This window comes from Saccostrea echinata, unplaced genomic scaffold (assembly GCF_033153115.1).
Source record: "Saccostrea echinata isolate AGI-Se365-2 ecotype Australia unplaced genomic scaffold, CSIRO_AGI_Sech_v1 ptg000056l, whole genome shotgun sequence".
In the NCBI taxonomy this organism is placed as follows: domain Eukaryota; kingdom Metazoa; phylum Mollusca; class Bivalvia; order Ostreida; family Ostreidae; genus Saccostrea; species Saccostrea echinata.
This window is the reverse complement of record NW_026889805.1, coordinates 6241711-6266223: the sequence shown is the minus strand read 5'-3', so window position 1 is coordinate 6266223 and position 24513 is coordinate 6241711. Positions and strand designations below refer to the sequence as shown.

At 33.6% G+C, this 24513-nt stretch overlaps 1 protein-coding gene and 1 long non-coding RNA gene across 4 annotated transcripts in view; one reads left to right on the top strand and one right to left on the bottom strand.

Annotated features, from left to right (window-relative positions):
- The first annotated feature begins 10948 nt into the window (after nucleotides 1–10948).
- LOC133173630 (protein crumbs-like) overlaps nucleotides 10949–24513 on the top strand; it is a 41232-nt gene continuing 27667 nt past the window's right edge. For all 3 annotated transcript variants that reach the window (XM_061308610.1, XM_061308609.1, XM_061308608.1), the window contains exons 1-2: nucleotides 10949–11102; nucleotides 18586–19164. In XM_061308610.1, coding sequence (XP_061164594.1) covers nucleotides 11039–11102; nucleotides 18586–19164 — 643 coding nt within the window. In that variant the 5' untranslated portion in view covers nucleotides 10949–11038. The remainder of the gene's footprint in view (nucleotides 11103–18585; nucleotides 19165–24513) is intronic.
- Nucleotides 15436–23832, bottom strand: LOC133173643 (uncharacterized). The gene is made up of 3 exons (XR_009719054.1): nucleotides 23760–23832; nucleotides 18984–19153; nucleotides 15436–15504 (listed from the first exon to the last, which is right to left on the bottom strand). It is a non-coding gene; the product is annotated as an uncharacterized LOC133173643 (long non-coding RNA).

Sequence of the window (24513 nt, the reverse complement as noted above, 5' to 3'; positions counted from 1 at the left end):
GATTTATAGTAAGAATTGATGGAAGAAGGAATGAATACTTTTCATATTTTTTTTTATATACAGAACTGATAACTTTGGTACAGTTGTTGACCTTTATAACTTGGTATGTAATGTTGATTCATCCTAGTATCTATTTAACAGTTATATGAGTCTCATTTTTCCAAGTTCATTCTATCACACATGTATGTTGAAAATTGTAAGTTAAGTATGTTTGAAATGTTAAGTTCAAGGTCATATAGGAAATGTCATGGTCAGAAAATTATGACACAATTGAATTGTCCCACCAATTAGTATCAGTGTATGAAATTTGATAAAAATATCTTGAGCAGTTTCTTTACAACAACCAAGATACTGTAAATGCAAAACAAGGAATAGTGAGTTTTAGGTCATAGGAAAGATCAAGATAAGAAAATTGTGACACAGTTGAATTACTTTCACCAATTTGTATCAGTGTACAAGTTGTTAAAAATATCTTGAACAGTTTCCTTGAATTGCAATTGAATTGAATTGTCAAGGTCAGAAAATCATGGCAATTTTTAAGTACCAGTCCACATAAAATTCAGACAAAATTGTATGAAAGTGATACATGAAGGTTTTCAGAATTCGATGATTTTTCACTCATAAATTTCTCTTGCAATATGAACAATGTATGTAAAATGAAAAATGTTTTGAGTCATGGTTACCATGGAAACCCGGCCAAAGAAATTTCCTTAGCAACCGGCAATTTTTTCCATGTTGATGGACAAAAATTCACCTATCTTTAAGGCTTAAAATAAAATTTTAATACCATGAAAATTATTCTCCATTACTGGTGTAATAAAGATACACATTTAAAGTGTTTTAATAATGCAATGAAAGAAATTTAGGTCTTAAGTTAGTTCTGTGCTAGCCATTGGAAGGTACACATGTTTTGCAATTTCTGCTGATTCAGCATTTTTCGTGATTTTGGCAATATTCAAGGCCAAATTTAAAAAAAGGCCAGATTAATACAGCTGTTGCGTGTATTTCACATAAAAGCAGATGAATTTCTCTTTTAGAATTTGAAGTCAAATCCACGGGCCTTTTTGAAAATTGAATTTGTTGCCTAGCAACAAATATGGGCATTTTGATACATAAATGAGAAACAATGTAAAAAGTTTACGGAAAAATCAAATGAATTGTTGTCTACAAAAACGAAAAACATATTTTAAAATAGTAGAATTAAAGGACTTCCTAGCAAATTATTGAATATTGTATAATTATTTATCTCCATAGCAACAACAGGTTCTCCATAGCAACGGGCAAAGAAAGTCAATTTTGACATGTATTCATGTAATCTTATTAAAAATTTATTCAAATTAAGTCAGAAAAATGTCGTTGAGCAAAATTGACAATGAAATGTTGGTCTTATTAAAGTTTTTGTGGTACTTAATCAACCCATAGCAACGATTCCCAGTACATGACAACCAATGTGCACTATGCCTCCTGTAAAACAGATTTGACTTTGGGATCGTATTGTTTGTCATGGAATTGAATATTCAAGTAATGTGCTGATAATTGTATATGCTGAGAGTGTGGAAAGAATATAAAATGTTGTAGCAAATTATTGAATATCGTACATTGACTTATTTCCATAGCAACAACAACACTTCCCCATAGCAACGAGGCAAAGAAACTTAATTTTGACACATATTCATGTAAACCTGTAAAATCTATCTAAATCAAGTCACAAAAATGTGTTTGAGAAAAATTGACATTGTCGTGTTTGTTTTAGGAAAATATTTTTGTACTCATTTAACCCATAGCAACGATTCCTAGCACATAGCCAGCAATTTTGTCAGTATGGGATTCATTCTCTGTAACCGCTGTATTGAAAGATTTGGCACTCGTCACAGATTTCGGGGATACGTGTACGACTCTCAAATAATCACTACAGAAAGCATTACAATGTAACAATTATTCCTCATGAAAATAAATAGATAAATAGAAAGAATTTCGTTACTATGGAAACGTATCTAATAATATTTGGTAAGAGGACTCAAATTGAGTAGGAAGATCAGGATTTAATTATTCTATTTATACTTATTACAGATTGCAGAGTTTTCTTTTCAAACAGTTAGAGGATAAACACGTTTGTTCATATCTAAATATAGAGTTTTATGCATCAATAACCTCGAGTAATACTTAGGTCACATTTATTAAATGATTTAAGCCGATGGTCGGGCGACCAAATTATTATCGTATCGTCGGCTGAAAAACTTAATCAGACGATTCTAGTATCGGGCGATGCAGAGTAGTCACTTTAAGGACATTGGCAAGTCAAGGTTTTCCGGAGAAAAAAGGTTTAATACATGGGTTTTTTTACTTATGAAATAGTGATTGAGAGTGATCTCCCGTGTAGAATTCTCTAAACGGTGAAAACTAATTACATGTAAAGCCAATGTTTACAGAGGTAAACAAAAGCACATGTAATTCCTTCAATGGGTAGAATCATCTATACAGCAAGAAAGAAAAGTAGTAATGGCTTTTTTATACATTGTATTCAGGGGACAAAGAACCAACAGGTCGTCATTTACCATAGTTGTGCTCAGTATGCTGGGAAGAGCAAAGATGTGATATATGCTGAAAGGTAGACAGACTGAGATCAGTTCCTATGTTGTATGAAGGAAGCAGAATTTAGTAACAACGAATAAAAATTGAAATAAATCCATGCCAATATTTTTATAACAATGTGTTTCAATCAATTTAGTCAATTAAATGATAGAATCAATCAACCAGTCTGACTCTCTTGACCATTATGAATAATATGTAATTATAGCTGTTAAGGGAAGTAACTCCAAAAAAAAAAAAAGATCGGTGCTGGTATGTCCATGCCTTATATATACATTTTCAGTCAAAATATCTATAAGCCATAGGAAATGAAGATACAGTAATGTATATAATACAAAAACTAAATGAAATAAGTGGGTTTTGGAGAAATATTATGATGAAAAATTATGTAAGTCCCTTTTATTAACATTTTACATACCGGTAGGAAATGCATTGAGAATTGCAAAAACACTGATATGACAAAATCTAAAAAGGAAGGTTGGCTTGGTAGGTTAAACAATCCAGAATATAGCCTGTTTAATACAATTAAACCTACTCAAGAGTTCTTGAAAAATCCTATACGATAACCTGGAAATTTGCCAATGTCCTTTTAATTCCTAGGAACACCGATGCCTTTACATGTTAAAAATCGCTAAGTAGGCCAACCCTTACCCGATCATCGTTTGCTGAGCCGCTGTTTGATTTTCACCGTCGGCTGACATTTTATGAAAACCCAATCCTGAAATGTCGATCGACCTACGACCGACATGACAAACTGTCTTGCGATGGTTGGACAATGATCCTTATATTGACAATGATGCCTTATAATTTCCATCCTAGCAATGTTGAAGGAATCGGCCACCAACGCAGAAAAAAGTATAACTTGTCCCGACAGACACAAAATTGGCCGGTTGACGCAAAAAGAAGAACTCAAAATCAGACAAGACAACACCCGATGAACTGCCGACTGTCCCCCGAAGAATCCTATTTTGTTTCAAAAAACTTCGGCCACTGGTCATTTTTGGAAATGTGACTGGGATTTAAAGTTTTCGAAAGACTAAAAGAATAACGTAGACTTAAAAACAGGTTGTGTTAAACAAATTTAAATTAAATTTGAAACCAACAATATCATACATTTAAAATATGGAACAAAACGTTGTAGGGGAATCTATGCATTAAATCTCTGTTTTTGCTTTTTATCTGCTATTGTATGCATTATTTATTTATGTACGTTTGAATTTTTTTTTTTTTTTTTTTTTTTTTTTTTTGAATTTCTCACTAAAAACTATATCTCCCTCCAGGATTTCTTTTTGTAAAATAAGGGGTCATGGGCCACAAGTCTCACCTGAATCTATCTGTTCCTGCTGTTATTTGAATATTTTCGCTATATATTCTTAAGAAGTTGAAATGACCCTTTCCTAAATTAATATGATCATGCCAGATTACCTATCGGGTCCATGATTTTGGCAAACTGAATCTGCACTGAATGAGGTGCTTGGTTATCAATATACTTATAATCTTGTTGTCCTTGAGAAGAAGATTCTGTAAGATTTTTTCCCCGAATTGCATCTTCTCAGGCCTTTCCGGCAAGCCCCGAAAATACATTTAATGTATTTAAATCACTGGATGTTAAAAATTTGTACAAAATGAAGTGATATGTAATTTTATAATTTATGTAAATATTTAATAAACATAGTTGATTGTTCCTTCTGTGGTATATTTTAATATCTTTACATTCAGTGAAGATCAGTTGCATACTCCATTGAAAAAAAGTCTCCCTACATTTATTCAAATGTTTCTTAAAATGGGTTATCATAGACGCCTACGTACATGTAACAAATTCGAGGTTGTTTTTTCCACTTGTCCCTCCCCCCTTTAAACCTCATCCAATTCTTAAGACCATGATATGAAATAACTTGGATTTACACAGAGACAAAAAAGTATATGTCAGCTTCTTAACAACAAGTAAAAGATACAAGCTTATATCTGATCTTTTGAAAAACAGAAATTATCTCAAATGAACACAATATATGCTAGATCAACATTACCAGGGTTAAGGGTTTTATTAGGTGTATAGAGTATAATTTTATGTGCTTGCTCACTTAATCTCTACCTTTTCTTTCACTGCATTTCATTTCCGGTATATTGCATAGCATTTCCGACATTTTTTAATTTCATTTACGACAATTTTTTTTTCATTTCCGACAATTTTTTGTATTTCCAGAATATTTGTAGGATATCTCTCTGGCAATTTCATGTTAGCCAAATAGGTGGAAATAGAATTTTTAAAGAATTAATATCAAACTACGTTTTCAAAATATAAATAAAAACATATAATACAATACATTTATACAGGTAGCATTAAGATTTATAGCATTTTTCCCTGTGCTGCATGTACATGCATATGTGATGTCTTTGTTTTTAAAAACATAAAAACATTCTTCTGTCTTTAGAGAATCCCTTCAACGATGATGGTTTTTTCATGGCCATAGGAACCGGGGGAGCACGGGGGCCCGTGCCCCCCCCCCCCAACTATTTTGCCAATATATAGAATACTATAGAAAACTTCGCGACAATATGTTTGTGCCTACTCAATAATAATGTCTGATGACCTTTTTTGCCAAGGAATTTTTGGTAGTTGATAGTGCCTTCCAAATGAAAGTGTTTGGTTGCCCCCCCCCCCCACCCAACTGAAATTGCTTCCTATGGGCCTGTTTTTACGTCGACTGGTTTCTGTATGCCTTATAATTTCCATCCTAGCATATCTAATTTCAAACTTAAATCTGAACATTTAAAAAAGGAGATGACGAAAGTTCACAATACTTACGTGTGTCTCAGGGAATCTTTTTAATCATTATTTTGGCTTCAAGCAAAACTCATTATTTGGATTTCAATGATTTCTCCATGATTTATTAATTAAAATTTTTCATAAGTGAAGTCTTCAATCCTGCTTTCATTGCAGAAAAGTACTACTTGAAAAAATGTCGGAGATAAAAACTTTAAAATGTTGGAAATAAAAGATGAAAATTTCAAAAAATTCCGGAAATGAAATGCAGCCATTGAAACTATGCCCATAATATCGTGCACATGTCTTGGAGTTAATCCACAATACACACTAATGTGTGTGTACAAGTTACATGAAAAACATTATTTATGGAATACATCCTTATTTTGGTAACAGATCAGAGATAGATGTAAAGAGTAGGTGAACAAGGCGTGCAGAATGCCTATAGCTTCAGATATGTCAAAAAACAATTTGTGAAATTAGTATTAGTAAATTTCTTTTTATTGAAATTCCTGAAATTATGATAAAACTTTTCCGAGGAAAATTTTCCCGGCAAAAATTATACTGTTATTAAAAATTAATGGGGTATTCATGGGGATCGAACCCCCTAGCAATAAAAATCCTGAGTATCATTTTCCTTTGATACCAACGCGCTAACCACTACGCTATACAACTCCTGATAAATAGTGGCATTTAAAGAGGCTGGGGGGTTGTGGCCATTTTTAGACTATATTGATCTCCTTTAGAAGAAGAGCTCCATATGAAGATATAGAAAATGATCAAATTTTAAAACTAAAATTTTTGAAATTTTTCTTTGTCAAATGATAGTTGACAGCTTGAGAGATCATATCTAAAAAATTAAGTTAAATCTGGTGGTCAATTTGTGGTTAATTTGTTGACCCCCCAGCCTCCTTAAATCATGTTTGTGATATGACCCTTGACTAAATGGACTTAAAGTATTTCTTAGAGGATGCGAATGTTGTGTCATAAAAGTGTATTTTTAAGGTATAGTGGGTCTTTGCTCCTTGTCTTTGTTTACCAAAAAATGTATATTTTTATGCAAACTTTGACTGTAACCTTTCAATAAAATGGAGCGATGACCCACTCATATCAAAAAAATGTGTTATAGTATATGAGAAAATGATCGTTTTGCCATCTTTAGTGTGTGTGTATGCTATTTCCTAGGCAAATAATTTCAATCTTCGTGAGATTTTTGCAAATGTGGAAATTTTACATAAAGTATACTTTAATGTTAGATGATATATCAAAGAAAATTTTGTAATTGAGATTTAATTTTTCACCTTTATGTCTGTTACACTATAGGCACTTCGCTTGCCTTGTTCGCCGATCTTCTTTGTATCAGTAATTTGAGGAATCTTGATCAATTCATTTTAGAGAGCTTTAATAAGTTACACTTCTGAATTTACACAGAGGGCTAAAATGGTACATGCACTGGTCGAAGTGGGAGTAAAAAAAAAAGAGATTTGTTGTTACATTCATTCTTAATGAAATTAATTCTTCTTAACTTTTCAAGTGTTGTTACTTAAGGTGTATAAAGCAATAAAATACTTTGAAAAGACCTGCTACATGCTTTAGTTGTCTGTATTGCAGAATTTGTTTTACATTCCATTCGACATCATTCATACCTACTTTGAACTGGAATGTTTTTTCGGTGAATTATGAATTTTTATGTTTAGTTGCTAAGGGGATTGCATATTGCCATGGCTTAATTATTAGGAGATTGCATGTTGCCATGACAACAACTGATAGAACATTTTATATTCTTTCCGCTCTCTCAACATATACAATCATCAACACATTAATTGAATATTCATTTCCATCACAAACAATATCATCCCAAAGTCAAATCTATCTTACAGGAGGCATAGTGCACATTGGTTGTCATGTACTGGTAATAGTTGCCATGGGTTGATTAAGTATACCAAAAATAAACTTTAATAAGACCAACATTTCATTGTCAATTTTGCTCAACGACATTTTTCTGACTTAATTTGAATAAATATTAATAAGATTACATGAATACATGTCAAAATTAACTTTCTTTGCCCCGTTGCTATGGAGAACCTGTTGTTGCTATGGAGATAAATAATTATACAATATTCAATAATTTTCTAGGAAGTCCAAATTTAATACTACTATTTTAAGATTTGTTTTTCGTTTTTGTAGATAACAATTCATTTGATTTTTCCGTAAACTTTTTACATTGTTTCTCATTTTATGTATCAAAATGCCCATATTTGTTGCTAGGCAACAGATTTGATTTTCAAAAAGGCCCATGGATTTGACTTCAAATTCTAAAAGAGAAATTCATCTGCTTTTATGTGAAATACACGCAACAGCTGTATTAATCTGGCCTTTTTTTAAATTTGGCCTTGAATATTGCCAAAATCACGAAAAATGCTGAATCAGCAGAAATTGCAAAACATGTGTACCTTCCAATGGCTAGCACAGAACTAACTTAAGACCTAAATTTCTTTCATTGCATTATTAAAACACTTTAAATGTGTATCTTTATTACACCAGTAATGGAGAATAATTTTCATGGTATTAAAATTTTATTTTAAGCCTTAAAGATAGGTGAATTTTTGTCCATCAACATCGAAAAAATTGCCGGTTGCTAAGGAAATTTCTTTGGCCGGGTTTCCATGGTAACCATGACTCAAAACATTTTTCATTTTACATACATTGTTCATAGTTCAAAACAAATCTATGTGTGGAAAATCATCAAATTCTGAGAACCCTCATATATCACCCTTTGTCTGATTTTTATGTGGACTGGTACTTAATAGCTCTTTGTATAAGTTATGTTATTTATCCTTCAGAATAATACAGTCAATCTGATTGGTAAACTTAATGTGTGTCATGTGCAGGGAGACAATTCATGATGTCTCCCTCACAAGCAGGGTGGCAACTGTGTTGTCTCATTTCTGTTGACAATGAAAAAGGGCAAGCAAGTGTGCAGGGTAACAACTGTTAACTGTTTCCCTTTAGATGAAATTAAAAATTTTTAAGTGAGATAATTCACATATATGCAGAATCGGTAGACAATAAATTCTAAGGTGACGTCAAAGTTGTCTGTTAATGAACATTATTTTGAAATTATGGAATCAGAGCAGTGAGTAGTAGAACCCAAGAGGTTTGACTGATATTTCTACTCTATTTTATTAAATTTAGATTCTTCAAGATAATAAAACTATAATGGACTGTTTAGAAGGGAGACATCACAAATTATTACGTCTGAGTAGGGTTGTCACCTCAAGTGCAAGCATTCTTGGCTGACAATCCTACTCAGACCTGATAATTTGTGATGTCTCCCTTCTAAACAGTCCATAGTAGTATAATACATGTATTATACTTTCATGTAAATTGCATGTACTTGAATTTGATTTATTGAGAAACAAAACACTGTTCTCCTTAGAATGATGAAACCACACCTTCCAGTGTGATACAACTTCGCAAAAGTCAACATAGCGTGACAATGGGTTATATCCCAAAAAATATTGACTGTTCGAATCTATGCTTGTGTACTTCACCTTTATTTGTATTTGTGTAAAACAGTCAGTATAATATATTGTTATACCTTTAAAAATTAGTTTCTATTTAAATCTATATTTAAAAAAATCTAACATTCCTAATATTTTACTGAGCAGTCATAAAAAAATCGGTGTTTGACCGCAGAGTGAGATATTGGACCTGTGGACGAGATATTGGACCACTTACGTCACACTATGGGCGGGATTAGCTAAATCTTATTTGCATTCGCTGGTATGGAAGCCATCAAAATATACATGTATAACAAAAAATTAATAAATAAGTAAAAGGTAATAACAAAACATTTATTGACTGTGTTTGAGGGCAAAATGCGTCTTGTCGACCCCTCGAACCAAACTGTTTCTTGGGTCTGACAAAACGCATGTTGCCCTTGAACACAGTCAATAAATGTATAATAATTAACACTGCATGTAGTTGAGAGTAACATTGAAAATTTTCACCCCCTCAAAACCCATTGTCAACTGTGGTGCACCTCATATTTATATATAAATGGAACATATTCAGTAATATTTCTTTGAAACTTGGCTAAATGCAAACTAAGGATTGATTGATTAATTAATTGTATGTTGTTTAACGTCCCATTCGAGAATTTTTCACTCATGTAGAGATGTCACCATATACTGGTGAAGGGCTTCAAATTTTGATCTTTACTCAGCACTCAGGGCCATTGAGCAGTGAGGGATCTTTATCATGCCAACACCTGCCATGACACAGGGCCTCAGTTTTTAAGGTCTCATTCCAAGGACCTGCAGCTTTCACTTCTAAGTACCGAGCGCATGGCGAAGGAACAGTTGCTTTTTTATTGACTTAGGTCAGTCGCGGCCAGGATTCGAACTCACAACCTCCCAATCATGGAGCGAGAGCTCTACCGACTGAGCTTCCGTGAACGGGCAAACTAAAGAATGGTGATGTCAATGTCATGGGAAGGTCAAGGTCAGAAAAATAGCTCTCACCAATGCATGAAATGAAAAAAAAAATATCTTGAATACAGTGTAGTTTATTTGCATGAATCTGAAATATTAATGCAAAGGTGACAGACTTAAACAAAAGAATATATAAAGATGGAAGATGAACATGACAAATACTAAATCAATCATTATGCCCTGGCCATATTCAGGGCAGACCAATAAATGTTAAAATTTACAGTACATGAATATAATAAATTTTTTAAAGGAATTGATGTTCAATTTTGACCCACAAGTGACAACTCGCAGATCACAAGCCATTTCTCTACTTGATTGAGCTGTATGACCAAGACAGACATATTGATGCATATAGATAGTTCTGGCTAAAATTTTGAAATGCAGTACATGTACAATGGATGTACTCCATTCCTTTCTAAACACATCCCTGTCCCAATTTCTGGTAACATACTGTATTACTAAGGTAAAGTTTAATGATTAATTAATAGATTTAATGATTTGTATTTTACTTCTAAAATAAAATTCTCCATATTCTATAGTGATTTTCACGTTTTGATTTCTTAGATAAATTTAAGCAAATATCTGGGACCTGTAAAATTAGTTTACTTAAATCTGTGGTATGCCCTCTCTCTCTCTCTCTCTGTAATACAGTGAGTTAACTTGAATACAAAGCGATAAATTCAGAAGATAAAGAATGCAGTATTACTTAAATTAAAATTTGTTTAATAAGCATTCTGACATATGCTACAAAATGCTTTTAAAAATGGCCTGTCATTCAGTAGAGCTGGCATGATTTAGCACAACGCCGTAAAGAATGTCGCACATTCCAGTATGGTGCTAGAGTTATTCCCCCTAAACCCAATAGACAAGCGTGTTATTGTTAGCGTGACATATATCATAAATCCAGGTATTATTTACCTGGGTGCCATAAGATATACCTATAATTTACAACAAAATGTTAATCGTGCACAAAATATTACAGCAATTCTCCCCAAATTGATAATGTCTCTACCTATTAAATAGAAAGCTCTTTGTTCAGGTGTGTTAATTGCGGTTTTGGACGATCACGTGACCAAGAGTTAATTCTGGCAGTGTCAAGTTGGGTTTCACATGTTGAAATTTGTCGTCTGTTTTGAAATGGTGTTTACAAAATTTGTGAAAGAGGAATGTTCTTTACGAGGGTCATGAGATGAGGAGAACTTCACCCAGAACCCCTGGGGTAGCTTTTACGCTACAGGTGGGGTTTTATTTCGGTAAGTTTAAGGTATAAACATTGTAGATGACCCATTGACCAATGCTGTAGATGGCGGCGCAATAACAAAGCAATCTGCATTCCATGTATTGGGGGATTCATTTAAAAAAAAAAAAAAACTATCAAAGATTGGGCCTAATTTTGTACATCATTTAGTGTGTGGCAGATGTCGTTCCACTCTGCCCGCGTTTCTCTAAACCCCCTCTCTCAGACTGATGCATGTTGTGTAACCATCCCCTGAAATAAAATCGACATAGGACATTTCTTCCTGCATGAATTTAAGACCAGTATTTGAGTTGGATGTTTTGTTTGTTTGTTTCTTTTTTTTTCAATTAGAGTTTCAGCAGCATGTAAAGTTGTGATCAATATATTGAGTAAATCATTCTATTCATTTATTATAATCAGCACACACAGTTGTAATTGATCATATATAAACTTAAAAGAAACCATATTAATTTAACATATACAGTATTTGATTATGATGTGTTCTATCAGGTATACACTGTATTATAATTTTTAAAATTTTATAGCAATTTTTAATGCAAGAATTATAATTTAGTTGTCATTTTACAGTCTATGAAAAAGTACATGTACTTTGTTTAGTTTAATTATGATTACAAAAGGTTACAACTATTAAAACAATTTCCAAATATAATAACTTATGCATAAAAAAACATGCATAAAGATTTGATCAGTGGCAGATCTGGGATATTTTATATTATTATCATGATTATTTTTTTTTTTTACAAGGAGGATCAATATCTCCCTATTTCAAGTTTTCTTTGCTCATCATTAGCAAAGAAAATTTGAAATAGGGAGAGGTTATGATGTCAATGATTGATGGATGGTCTTTACCAATATCCCATTCCACCATAATGATTTTGTATTTATCAATTAAAGCACAACAAAATTAAAGCAGAATCATAAAACACAAAGAATTTCAACAGAAAATTAAATATCTATAATTTAATATACTAATCTTTTCTGCCTTCAAAGATTCGTATTTACATTTCAAATTAACATTTTCAATGACCTTGAAATTTAATTTGAATCGAGGTCAGGTGATGAATTTATAAGATTTACTGTATATGAAATAGTGGTACATATGTTATTTACAACTGTTACAGTAGTTGTTTCAATTAAAATGCCAAGGTACACATTCTCCTTTACTTCAGTGTCTTGAAAGTCATCATTACACCGTGTTACACTATACAAAATATTTATTGCAGAAAACCAAGGAAAATTATAGTATTCAAATCTATGATATAAAATGAAATCTTATCATTGAACAAATCATCATAGATTTTTTTTCTTTTGTAACATTATAACTTAATTTATTGTAATATTATAGATTATCCCAAAAAGGCCCTTTTAAAGAAAATAAAAATAACACAGGTTCACTATTACAGGTTATACAATATGTTTAATTTTAGTTCTGATGAATCAGTGGCAATCACAATACTTTTATATTCCAAGCAGGTTTACTTTACAGGTGGATGTTTGTACAATGACATTTGAACGGAAATTCTTGTATAAACTTGAAAACAATATAATATTTATATATATCCACTATACTTAAACATACATGTATTTATCTGTAAACAAACAGGGAAAGAATTTTAATGAACAAGAATTTTTAAAAGTCATTTCACATTTCAGTGAATGGTATGACTCTTTTGATGTTAGTCATAATGTCTTCTAATGTTCTCATATAAAAAGAATTTTACAACTGTGTATTAGAACTTTGATATTATTTCTGGGACTTCAAATGGAAATGAATGGTATACCTCCCTTCCAAACCCAATTAATCACCAAACTTGGCAACCCACACCGCCTTTTTATAGATACAGTTATGATCTTGGTCTCATATCTACTATTAATGGTGATAAGCTGATAAAAACTGCTTTGTTACAATGATATGGAATTCAAATTTTTAATTTTGGTATCTAGATTATGATAAATGTATCAGTTTCGTATAGTTTAGGTTGTGTCATTTGACACTTCAATAAATAATTATTTAGACACAGCTAGCTGTGACCATTTTCTGAATGAGTAATTTTTCCATAACATTTTTTAGTAGTTTAATGATCATCTGTTAAATGGAAATGATTGTGATCTGCCCAAGTGCACATTCTGTCTTAGACTGGAATGCTCTGAAGAACTAGATAGTCCTTAAGTCCAAATTTTTAGAATAAAAATTTTATCAATCTTTTACAAATGTTACCTTAAGACTTACAAGCTGAATAGAAAAATCATATAAATTGATACATTCTTTTAAATCTCAAAGTTTTTTTTCTGATGATGTAAATTCTCTCATGCTGACAAAATCTTTAATCTTTTGAGCCACTTTAATCAGAGCCATCAATAATTATACTCTAATAATATACAATTTAATTATCCTGATTATTTTGCTTCTGTTAATCTCTTTGTACATACATTTACTTTGCCATTTCCTAACTCCAGCATACATAGGAGATGGTCCAGTAACTCATATCTTGATTTGAAGTTAAATATCCTACAAACAATACACATATTTAGGTAAATCTGCTATGTCATTGTTAACATTGTATAAAATTTGAAACTTCTTTTATCATTGTATAATGACATAGAATGTCTTTCTGTTTCATGTCTAAATAAACAGACTTAAAATGCATGCTTTCAGGGTCTTTTGACTTTTATCAAAAAAATTTACATATATGCAAGAGGGAAAGAGATTAGGCGTGGTCAATTATCCAAACTTCAGATAGCGGCTTTGACATTGGTTTCAGGAGAACAGGCCCATCCTAGGCAACTGAATTAATATATGTATCACCAAAATATGAGAGAACTAAATCTGTTCCAATTTAGCAACAGTCTAGATGTTAAAACTTAACCATCCCCACCCTGTTCTCTATGTCATGAAAAACCCCCTTTGTTTATAATTATATTTGGGTGTGTATGAACTCTAAATGTACCTGATGTACCATAGACACTTGGAGTTCCCAAAGAATGAAAAATAAAAAGTTCTTAGAATGATGAATTTGTAATAAGAGTGTTAAGTAAGAGATTCATATCCCAGGTGTAGAGATGGGAGGATGACAGCATTGATCCTGAAATACCTGGAATACTTGCAGTATTATACCTGTAGTAGGGATTTCTCAGTGTGACCTCGTCATTAACAGTGCCTTAATTATTGATCAGTTGTGAGGATTTGTTCCAGGATGGACTATTTTGCATACAGTTTGTGTGTTCATACAGATTAAATAGCCATTTACCTACACATTTCACTTTATCCTATATAGCTATAGTTTGCTATTGGTGCTTACTATTCTAACTAGCTTGCTATTGATCCCAACTTTTGAGCTTGCTATAGGTACTAAGTTTGCCTTGTTATTGGTGTTAATGTGTGGCTTACTTTTGGTGCTAACTAGTGTGATTTAGTATTAATGCTTGGTATTAGTGTTTATCTGTGTGGCTTGTTATTGCTGCAACTGGTGTGGCTTGCTATTGACGCTAACTGTTGTGGCCAGCTATGGGTGCTAACTGTTAGCTATTGGAAATACATGTATCATGTGTGGCTTGTTGGTAGCGCTAAGGGCATCGCTTGCTATTGGTGCATACTAGTAAGGCTTGTTATTGGTGCTAAATGGTAAAATTTGCTATTGGTGCTAATGTGTTGCTTGTCAGTCATGCTAAGTGGTGTGGCTTGCTGTTGGTGCTTAGTGATGTACTGACTGATGTTGCTTGCTGTGGTGCTCACTGGTGTGGCTTATTGTTACTGTTGCTTACTGGTGTGGCTCCCTTTCAGGTCTAATGCTGTAGTCAGACTTACTGGTGTGGCTTGCTTTTAGGTCTAATATTGTAATCAGGCTTACTGGTGTTGCTTGCTTTTAGGTCTAATGTTGAAGTCTGGCTTACTGGCGTGGTTTGCTTTTAGGTTTAATGTTGTAGTCACGCTTACTGGTTTGGCCCGCTTTTAGGTCTAATGTTGTAGTCAGGCTTACTGGTGTGGTTTGCTTTTAGGTCTAATGTTGTAGTCAGGTTTACTGGTGTGGCTTGCGTTTAGGTCTAATGTTGAAGTCTGGCTTACTGGTGTGATGTGGATTTAGGTCTAATGTTGAAGTCTGGCTTACTGGCGTGGTTTGCTTTTAGGTCTAATGTTGTAGTCAGGCTTACTGGCGTGGTTTGCTTTTAGGTCTAATGTTGTAATCAAGCTTACTGGAGTGGCTTGCTTTTAGGCCTAATGTTGTAGTCAGGCTTACTGGTGTGGCTCCCTTTTAGGTCTAATGTTGTAGTCAGAACAGATAAGTAACATTTCAGTCAGTGAATGCAGTGAATTGATCATAACATACATACTTTACATTTGGACTTTTCTTTATCATCTCTTTGTTTACTGTTTCAAAAGATGGCTCCAGTTTGTGTACCTGAGAGAGACATAATATACTATTGTAGGTTTCAGGATTCTTTTATTCTCTTGTCTATTTAGTCTTAAGTCTTAAGTTTCCCTGAATTTTTGCAGGGTGTATTTTTAATATTACCGGTAGAATATTTTGTTCATGTAAATAAAAGATTATTTTCATGGGAGTTCTTGGAAAGGGACAGGTTTTTTTTAATTTCTCTGAGAAAAGATGAGTTCCTCCCCCCCACCCCCATTCCAACCCCCAAAATAAAAAAAATTGAAGGAGGGGATGAGTATGGGTATTTTTAAGAAGTGATATGGCTATTAAAACAATGATATACTTTTATAACATCCAAGTTTTTATTCCATTTTTTCTAAACTCATCAAGAAACTGTCTTTTTCCATCAGCAAAATTAAGAATAAGTTTACTCAATATTGAAGTAGTTTGAAAGGGAATTATAGAGTTTATAAATTCTATGAAATTGTTTTTTGTTTGTTTGTTTGTTTTTAGTCAAGTAGAATATTATGTACATCACATTGTTTAATACCTATAATGAGAAAATAGGACAGTAAACAAGATTATTTAATGCTTTTTGTGAACTGGACCAAAAAACAAAGGGATCTGTGGTACAATTTATTTTCCAGCATTATAACCATAATTGGGTCTCGGATATTTAAAGGAGAGATCAAAGTTAAAGTTTTATAGTGGGAATTGTGTATTCATTGATAAGAGTTGAAACGGACTATACTACACAGTCAATACTGCGACATACCACACATGCCATGACCCGTCTTGTGTGAAATGTTTGCAGTAAACCAATAAAGGTAGAGCACAGGTGAATTCAAATAGGGGGAAGTGTGGGGCAACAGGGGGAAGTCATTGTATGGAGGTCTATTGATGAGTTCATCAAAATTATGTTGATAAGATCCAAGACTTAAGTGTGAGGCAGTGAAGTTACATGTATTTATAGTATTACTCCACTTCATGGTAGTCTCCTGACCAACTTTAGTTTTTGGTTCAATCTTTGTTGTGAATAAGAATTTACTCATTTTTGTTCCTTTTGTTGATTAAATACACAGTAATATGAAGATTTTTTTTAGGACAGATGTAAAATATTATGAAAATACTGAACAAATAACTAAAGATTTTTACCAAAATGATTGTATATATATTTACAATTTTCACTGATATTCTTACAGAGTAAATATGATTTTTGAAAATGTCTAATTGCTTGAATTTCAAAATTTCACTGAAATATAAGGAATGCATGTACTATTTTTTTTTTTACTTCCATTGATTTTAAAACTGAAAATTGAAATAAAATGATTTCCTAAGCAAGGGTAGCCTTTATCTAATCTGTTGAAGTCTCTATATCAGTAAGAAGGCCCCTTGTTGTAATGTATCAGTAAATATATATATTTAAAACCCTCTCAGAGGTGAAAATGGATCACTGGTCTTATCCGTACTATCCCAGAGCTGTGTTCTTTTATATCCTGAATGATTTGATATATAAATATTTAATTTAGATTCTGTTAAGGTTGTAGGGATTAGGAATGACAGTTGCCCCCCTTTGCACAGCTTAGGCACAGTACCACCAGTAGTATTACTCCATATAAATATAACCACATTGAAAAAATTATAAATAGCTCTTACATAAATTGTTTCTCCTTGAGCACTTTGTCATTTTTTCACTGAATCAAACCACGTAAAAAAGTATTACATGTCATATTCAGTTTTAAAAAAACTTGGGAGAAGGGATGTCTTAAATATCATTTCTTTTCTATGTTATGTAGTTTTTTGATTACATTGTGATACCCATAATAAATACTGGTATGATATTTCTCACATTTCCATGGACTTTGTTGTAACTTTACACAAAGAAGGAAAAAATTAAGATAGATATAATACATGTTCATGTATTAAAATACAATGTATAATCGGGATAGTTTAAAATATTTTGTCTTCCTGAAGAAACTGGTGTTTCAATATTTGAAATAAAATCAATTCACTTTATGGTGTAAAACTTGCATCTTATTGTACAGAATAAATATATGAATTCATAGTGGAAAATGTATAAAACATTTTATTGTTTATAAAAAATCAAAGAGGTGCTTGCTTGTTTGTGTGTCCTAAACCTAGTTTTTGAGTGGGTCTCTGTTATTCGTTCTCTTTTCTTGTTTGTGATTTTATACATTTTACTTTTAATGTTAAACATTTGATAACTCTTGCAAGGAAAGTCAACTGCCATAAAGTTTTTAAAAATTGTCAATACATTATGTAATTTCAGAAATAAAATTCATGTATTTACAAGCGTATGCTGATCAGAGTTAAAATCCCATGGGTGCCCAATACCATATTTTCAAACAAGAGATAATGCTAAGAATATGCATGAAATGCAGTTGGAGAATATTTCAGTTCGTCTGGAATTTTAAAAGAAAGTCTAAATAGTAAAAGAAGAGTATGGACAGCTGTGTCTAGTCTGCACGAGCAAAGTAATACTTTATCATATATAGTAAGTATAGTATTTCAGGAGTTATCTTTCTTTGTCAATACCAACCCTCAAAAAATGAGGCACAAGATACACTGTATTGACATCTGCATATGGCAAAAAAGAAATAAAAAGATTTCCATAAAAATCCTCTTATTTCAGGAAAGAAGTCCATGTTATATAAATATTTCTAATTTATGAGCTCACAAATTAAGGCTCATGCAACTTGATAAGCGAGCTTTCTGATTGAAAGTTCGTCCGTTGTAAACTTGCAATTTCAGTATTTTCTCCAGAATCACAAGATCAATTTCAAAAAAATTTGCATTGCCCTTGAGTAATTTTAATTTTTATGAAATGCTGGACCATGTCCCTTTCATAAGGGAATATACAGTACATGATTTTTTTAAAATAGCTAAAGACTATGGAGTTCTACACTCAAGAGAGCATTAGACTCCTTTTTAGCTAGCTGCAAAAGGATTAAGAGCTGAAACATGAATCCTTAAAACCCTGCCTGTAAAATCATTCTGAAGCTTGGTACATGCAATTCCTACAGTATCTTGGTAACGAATATGTTCATTATAATTTATAGTGTACTGTACAATATATTTATTTTTCAGCTTACTACCTCCTGTTGCTGCCACTCACTTCATCACTCAACAACAGTACTGCATATTTCAACTCAACCTTCAACTCCTCTCTCACCATAAACAACAACATACTCACCTTCCCTAGTAATGCCTTTCAGAAGGCTTTCTCCTTCAAGACTTGTTACAATGGGCAGCTACTTTACCAGAGGGGCCAGTCAGGGGACTTTTTTAGTATACAATTAATTAATGGAAGTTTAGATATTCGGTGGAAGTCAGGTACTAGTCAAATATCTGTGACAGCTAACACAAGGCTCAATAATAATGCATGGTATCTCCTTGATCTGAGAAACACACTTGGTGTAGTGACTTTGGAAATCTTAAAGGGAAGTCGGATAGAACACAGGATATTTTTGGCTAATTCAACTTACCAATCCAGTTTGTTCACCATTGACTTGACTGGACACGAGGGGTTGGTGATTGGGAGGGACTTCACAGGGTGTGTGCTGGAGGGTCCCGGGGTGACCTTCAAGGATAACAGCAATGTCAGGGCCGTAGGTGTGCTATGGAGCCTGAACACCTGTCCACTAGATGGCATCACCTGTAATAGTGGTAGGTTTGTAACAGATGCAAATTTCAATTAATGTTGTAGAAAGTCATTGATGTATGCAGTGTGATAATGAGACTAATTGTAATTAAATGGACCTTATCAACTTATGGTATCTTGAAAATAATACATGTATAAGATGCAACCTTTGATTTCATGGAAATGTTGGGTTTTTTTTTTTAGCTCACCTGAGCTGAAAGCTCAAGTGAGCTTTTCTGATCACATTTTGTCTGTCGTCCGTCTGTCCGTCCGTCTGTAAACTTTTCACATTTTTGACTTCTCCAGAACCACTGGGCCAATTTCAACCAAACTTGCCATGAAGCATCATTGGGTAAAGGGGATTCAAGTTTGTTCAAATGGAGGGTCACACCCTCTTTCAAGGGGAGATAATTAGGAATTAGTGAAAAATAATGGCATCATTTAAAAATCTTCTTCTCAAGAACCACTAGCCAGGAAAGATGAAACTTATGTGGAAACATCCTCAGGTAGTGTAGATTCAAGTTTGTTCAAATCATGACCCCTGGGGGGTAGTGTGGGGCCACAATGGGTGATCAAAGTTTTACATAGAAATGTATAGGAAAATATCTTTAAAAGTATTCTTCTTAAGAACAGCAAAGCCATGATTGGTCATATTTATATGGAAGCATCCTCAGGTAGTGTAGATTCAAGTTTGTTCAAATCATGACCCCCCGGGGGTAGGGTGGGGCCACAATTGGGGATCAAAGTTTTTCATAAGAGTATATAGAAAAAATTTTAAAAATCTTCTTCGCAAGATCAGCAAAGCAATGATTGATCATATTTATATGGAAGCATCCTCAGGTAGTGTAGATTCAAGTATGTTCAAATCATGACCCCCGGGGGTAGGGTGGGGCCACAATTGGGGATCAAAGTTTTTCATAAGAGTATATAGAAAAAAATTTAAAAATCTTCTTCGCAAGATCAGCAAAACAATGATTGGTCATATTTATATGGAAGCATCCTCAGGTAGTGTAGATTCAAGTATGTTCAAATCATGACCCCCAGGGGTAGGGTGGGGCCACAATGGGGGATCAAAGTTTTACATAGAAATATATAGGAAAATGTCTTTAAAAATCTTCTTCTCAAGATCAGCAAAGCCATGATTGGTCATATTTATAAGGAAGCATTCTCAGGTAGTGTAGATTCAAGTTTGTTCAAGTCATGCCCCCCCCCCCCCCCCACCGGGGATAGGATGGGGTCACAATGGGGGATCAAAGTTTTCAGAGGATTATATAGGAAAAAATCTTTTTCTAGAGAACAGAAAAGCCATGATTAGTCAAATTAATATGGAGGCATCCTTGGGTAGTGTAGAATGAAATTTATTCAAATGAGGGCCCCCGGGGGCAGGGTTGGGCCACAATGGGGGATCAAAGTTTTACAAATGAATATATAGGAAAAATTTTGCTGCTCAAGAACAGCAAAGCCATTTGTTATATTGATATGAAAGCATCATTAGGTAGTTAAAATTCAACCCCCCTCCCCCTGTAAACTTTTCAATACTGATTTTTGCTTTTTTTTCCTAGCCAATGTGCTCAAGTGAGCGATGTGGCCCATGGGCCTCTTGTTTTAAATAACTTTATTGTATTAGATAAGACAGATGGAAAAACCGAAAGCCATAATAACAAGAAATATGTCCAGAGGACATGAATGCCCCACCCAGATTCTTTAGTAATGCAACATGAAAAGAAATGTAGCTTGCTTCTTCGGTTAAAGGTTAGGGTAATGAGAAATAGTGAGGTCATGGACACAGGGAAGGTTAAGGTCAGAAAATTATGACACATTTTACCACGGTTATTGCAAAGGTCAAAGAGATGCCGCAGCCATTATTCTCCAATAAATCACAAACATCGTCAACAAATTATCCTTGTACTTTTTCTAATGCATGAAATGCAAATAAACGAGAAGTAGCATTCAATTGTGACGTAAAAAGGGACTTATGTCGAAGATGACATCTACTTCTCCATTTCTCTATATAGGAGTTTAAAAGATTCGTCGTAGCAGAATAGAAATAATTCCTGCATTGGAGGAATTGTTGGAGAATATACCCCTCAGTTTCAAGATTTTGTTGGCATATAAAAACCTCGCCCTTTGGGCTCGGTTTTCTTTTTTGCCAACTAAAATCTCTCGACTATCGGGGTATATTCTCCAACAATTCCTCCAATGCAGGAATTATTTCTTAAATAAATGATAAAATAAAGGTCATATAGGGAAGTTCAAAGTAAAAAAAATTGGGACACAGTTCTCATCAATATGTATCAGTGAATGTGTTTAGATAAAATATCTAATAATTTCTTTGAAATTGAGCCAAATGCAAAAAATGTAAGGTCAAGGTCATACGTTTTGGGCACAGTTGAATAGTTCTCACCATTATGTATCAATATATTTGTTTAGATAAAAATATTTTGAATAGTTTCTTTGAAACTGAGTTATTTAATGCAAAATAAAAAAGTAAGGTCAGGTTCAAAGGGAAGGTCAAGGTCAAAATTTTTTTTATGAAACTGAATAGCTCTCACCAATATGTATCAGCTTATGAAGTTTGATAAGAATATCTTTAAAAAATTCTTTGAAACTGAGCTAAACACAAATATTAGAAAATTGAAGTCAAGATCAAAATATTTGATGCAGTTGAATGGCTCATACCAATTTGTATCAGTATATGAAGTTTGATGAAAATATCTTGAATAGTTTATTTGAAGCAGAGCTAAATGCAAAGTGTGACAAACGAACAGGCAAAAGGATGGAAGACGGACATAACAAACACTACATGTATATGCCCTGGCCATATTCACAGCGGGCATAAAAATAATATAAGTTTTATACATGTATACGTCTCATAGATTGCATCCATCTTATAGATTGCACTATCTTCTCTAGCTGTAGACCTGTAGGTCTTTGGGAAAGAAAATTCAGACATATCTCAGTACATAACAGAGGTACAGATTGTAAAAACCGTTGATTAAGGTGATGTTATTTTGTTGCAGGCTTTAGGTATTATGTCTGGCATCATATGCATGGCCCAGTCCATTAGTATCCATTTATTCAACGTATATTTTACTCCTGCTCTTGTTCTTCTATACCTTTCAACAGTTCCAAACATCCCTCTGTGGCCGTAGAACATCTTACTCCCCTAGTTTGGACAAAGGGGCAAAACTCTAACTAGCCATTCACATACTCTTGCCATTTGGAACTGTTTGAAACCATTGAAAGGTAAATGAAGCAACCAAAGTAAAATCAGAAGTCATGTTTAAGTTCTGATAATGTGGGAATGTTTGTGTGGAGGAAATTTTTGTGAATTCTGCGATTAGTAAAGAAAATTTATAACTAAAACTGTTTCATATAAGGTACCCTTCTAATCAACAAAGCAAGAAAGTAGGAAAATCCACATATTAAATGCAATAACTTTTGGCGAGTGTGTTTTTCTATTACCCTACAATTTGTGAGATTGACCCCCAAGAAGTTTAGAATCTGCTGGGAGATCAGTGGGGAGACAGAAATACTTGTTAACCAAAAGTTATTTCTTTTTAAGTATTTTGATGCAGATATATCATATTTATAGCTTTCTTTTTTGCATTGTAAATTTATATCCCATTTTGAATATTATATTCCAAACAGGCTATTTTATCCAAAGGCATTTTGAATATTATATCCCAAACAGGCTATTTTATCCAAAGGCAGATCCAGCGCTGCTGCGCCGGGTGTGCCCCCCCCCCCAGTGCGATTTGAATTTTTTTTTGAAATTTTGTTTGTATTATCCTAAAATCAAGGGAAAAAACACCTCTTATTTGTTAGAATTCGTCAGTTTCCGGGGGCTTTGCCCCCAAACCCCCACCAGGTCTTTACTCTGGACCCGCTGGGGGCTTCAATGCAGCCCCCAGACCCCCTGCCTTCTACTGTGCCCCCCCTTTATGAAATTCCTGGATCCCCTGCTGTTATCCCATTTGGGCAATTGGTCCCAACATGTTCAAAATATATACTGTAAACCAACTTACATTTGCGTGCGAGAAATATCCATGAGTGCTCAACCTACTTTAACTCGCAAATATTAATCACCGCGAACCATTTATTTTGCTTTGTATTTGTAGAGAAAGTTTCCCCAATCGTAAAAATTAATTGTCACGGATTGCTTTCAAACTGACAAATGTGAATAAAAGATGTCGGGAATAATAGTTGATTTACAGTATATGCAAGAAGTTTGGTAAAACAAGCATTCAATGAAATGGTAAAGATACACACTCTTTCTTTTCAAAATTCACACACTAAAATTGGTGATTTTCTCCACTGGTCATCAGTCTGCATCAATATTGAATATTTACACAAAAGACAAGCACTCTATATTCAGGATTGATTGATGAGAACTATTTGTCAGAGAGGAATGTACAAATATTTATAGTCTCACCTTTTGTTACATGCAGTTTGCATCTAAGCCATTTTCATATTCAGCATGTTCAGGTAAAAAGACCTTGAAATGTGTCCATACTTTTATAACAATGACACTCTAAACCAGTGAAGGGTGAAGGGTAACAAGGAGTTATACCTATCTTGGGGAGACACTCTCTCTGTAACACCTTATCAGCTTCCTTACCCCCAAGGATCAGATTTCTATCCCTCCTGAATTGTTGCAGTCTCAATGTTAAGATAATTGGAGATCCATAATACTTGGGGACAATTTAAGTAATGAACTTAAAATCTGTGAACATGTCTCAAGCACTGATTGATGCTCTGTGTGGAGCCCTCAAGGTATACAAGCTGGAGATTATCCTGGATAATCCCTGATAGTTCAGTACCTAAGGAATGGTGTAGGAATGGTCTGTATGATTAGAGTGCTAGACGTTGGCAATGCATGACTGACAAACGGGACAGGAATATTTAATTTTCTACAGGGTCACATGTGTGAAAACTAGCAGTGGTATTTTTTACTCAGGTGAATAAGGATTGTGAGTCACCGTTAAAACGCTCCCTTTTAAAACCTGGGTTGTGGAATCCCGTATTGCAGTTATGAATCTGTAATGTCAGTGGAATTGATTTTGAGTGATCTATGACACCTGAGTTTACCTGTCCTTAATTTGTACGGCCTGTGATCTATGTTCTTTCGTTGTTTGACTTCTGGATATGTTTTTAATTTCTTGGATCAATTAGTTGAGTGGTGTAAACAACAATGAACATATTTGTCTGGAGGAAATTTTGTTACATGTGTTGCCAGTAAAATCAAAGAAACTGTGCTAAGTGCAAACCATTATTGATTTTTGATGATGTAATATTTATTTGCAGTTTATTTCCTAATCATTTATGTCCAAGTTTTTTTGAAAGGTTTTCAAAGAAAATACCTGGACAGGTAT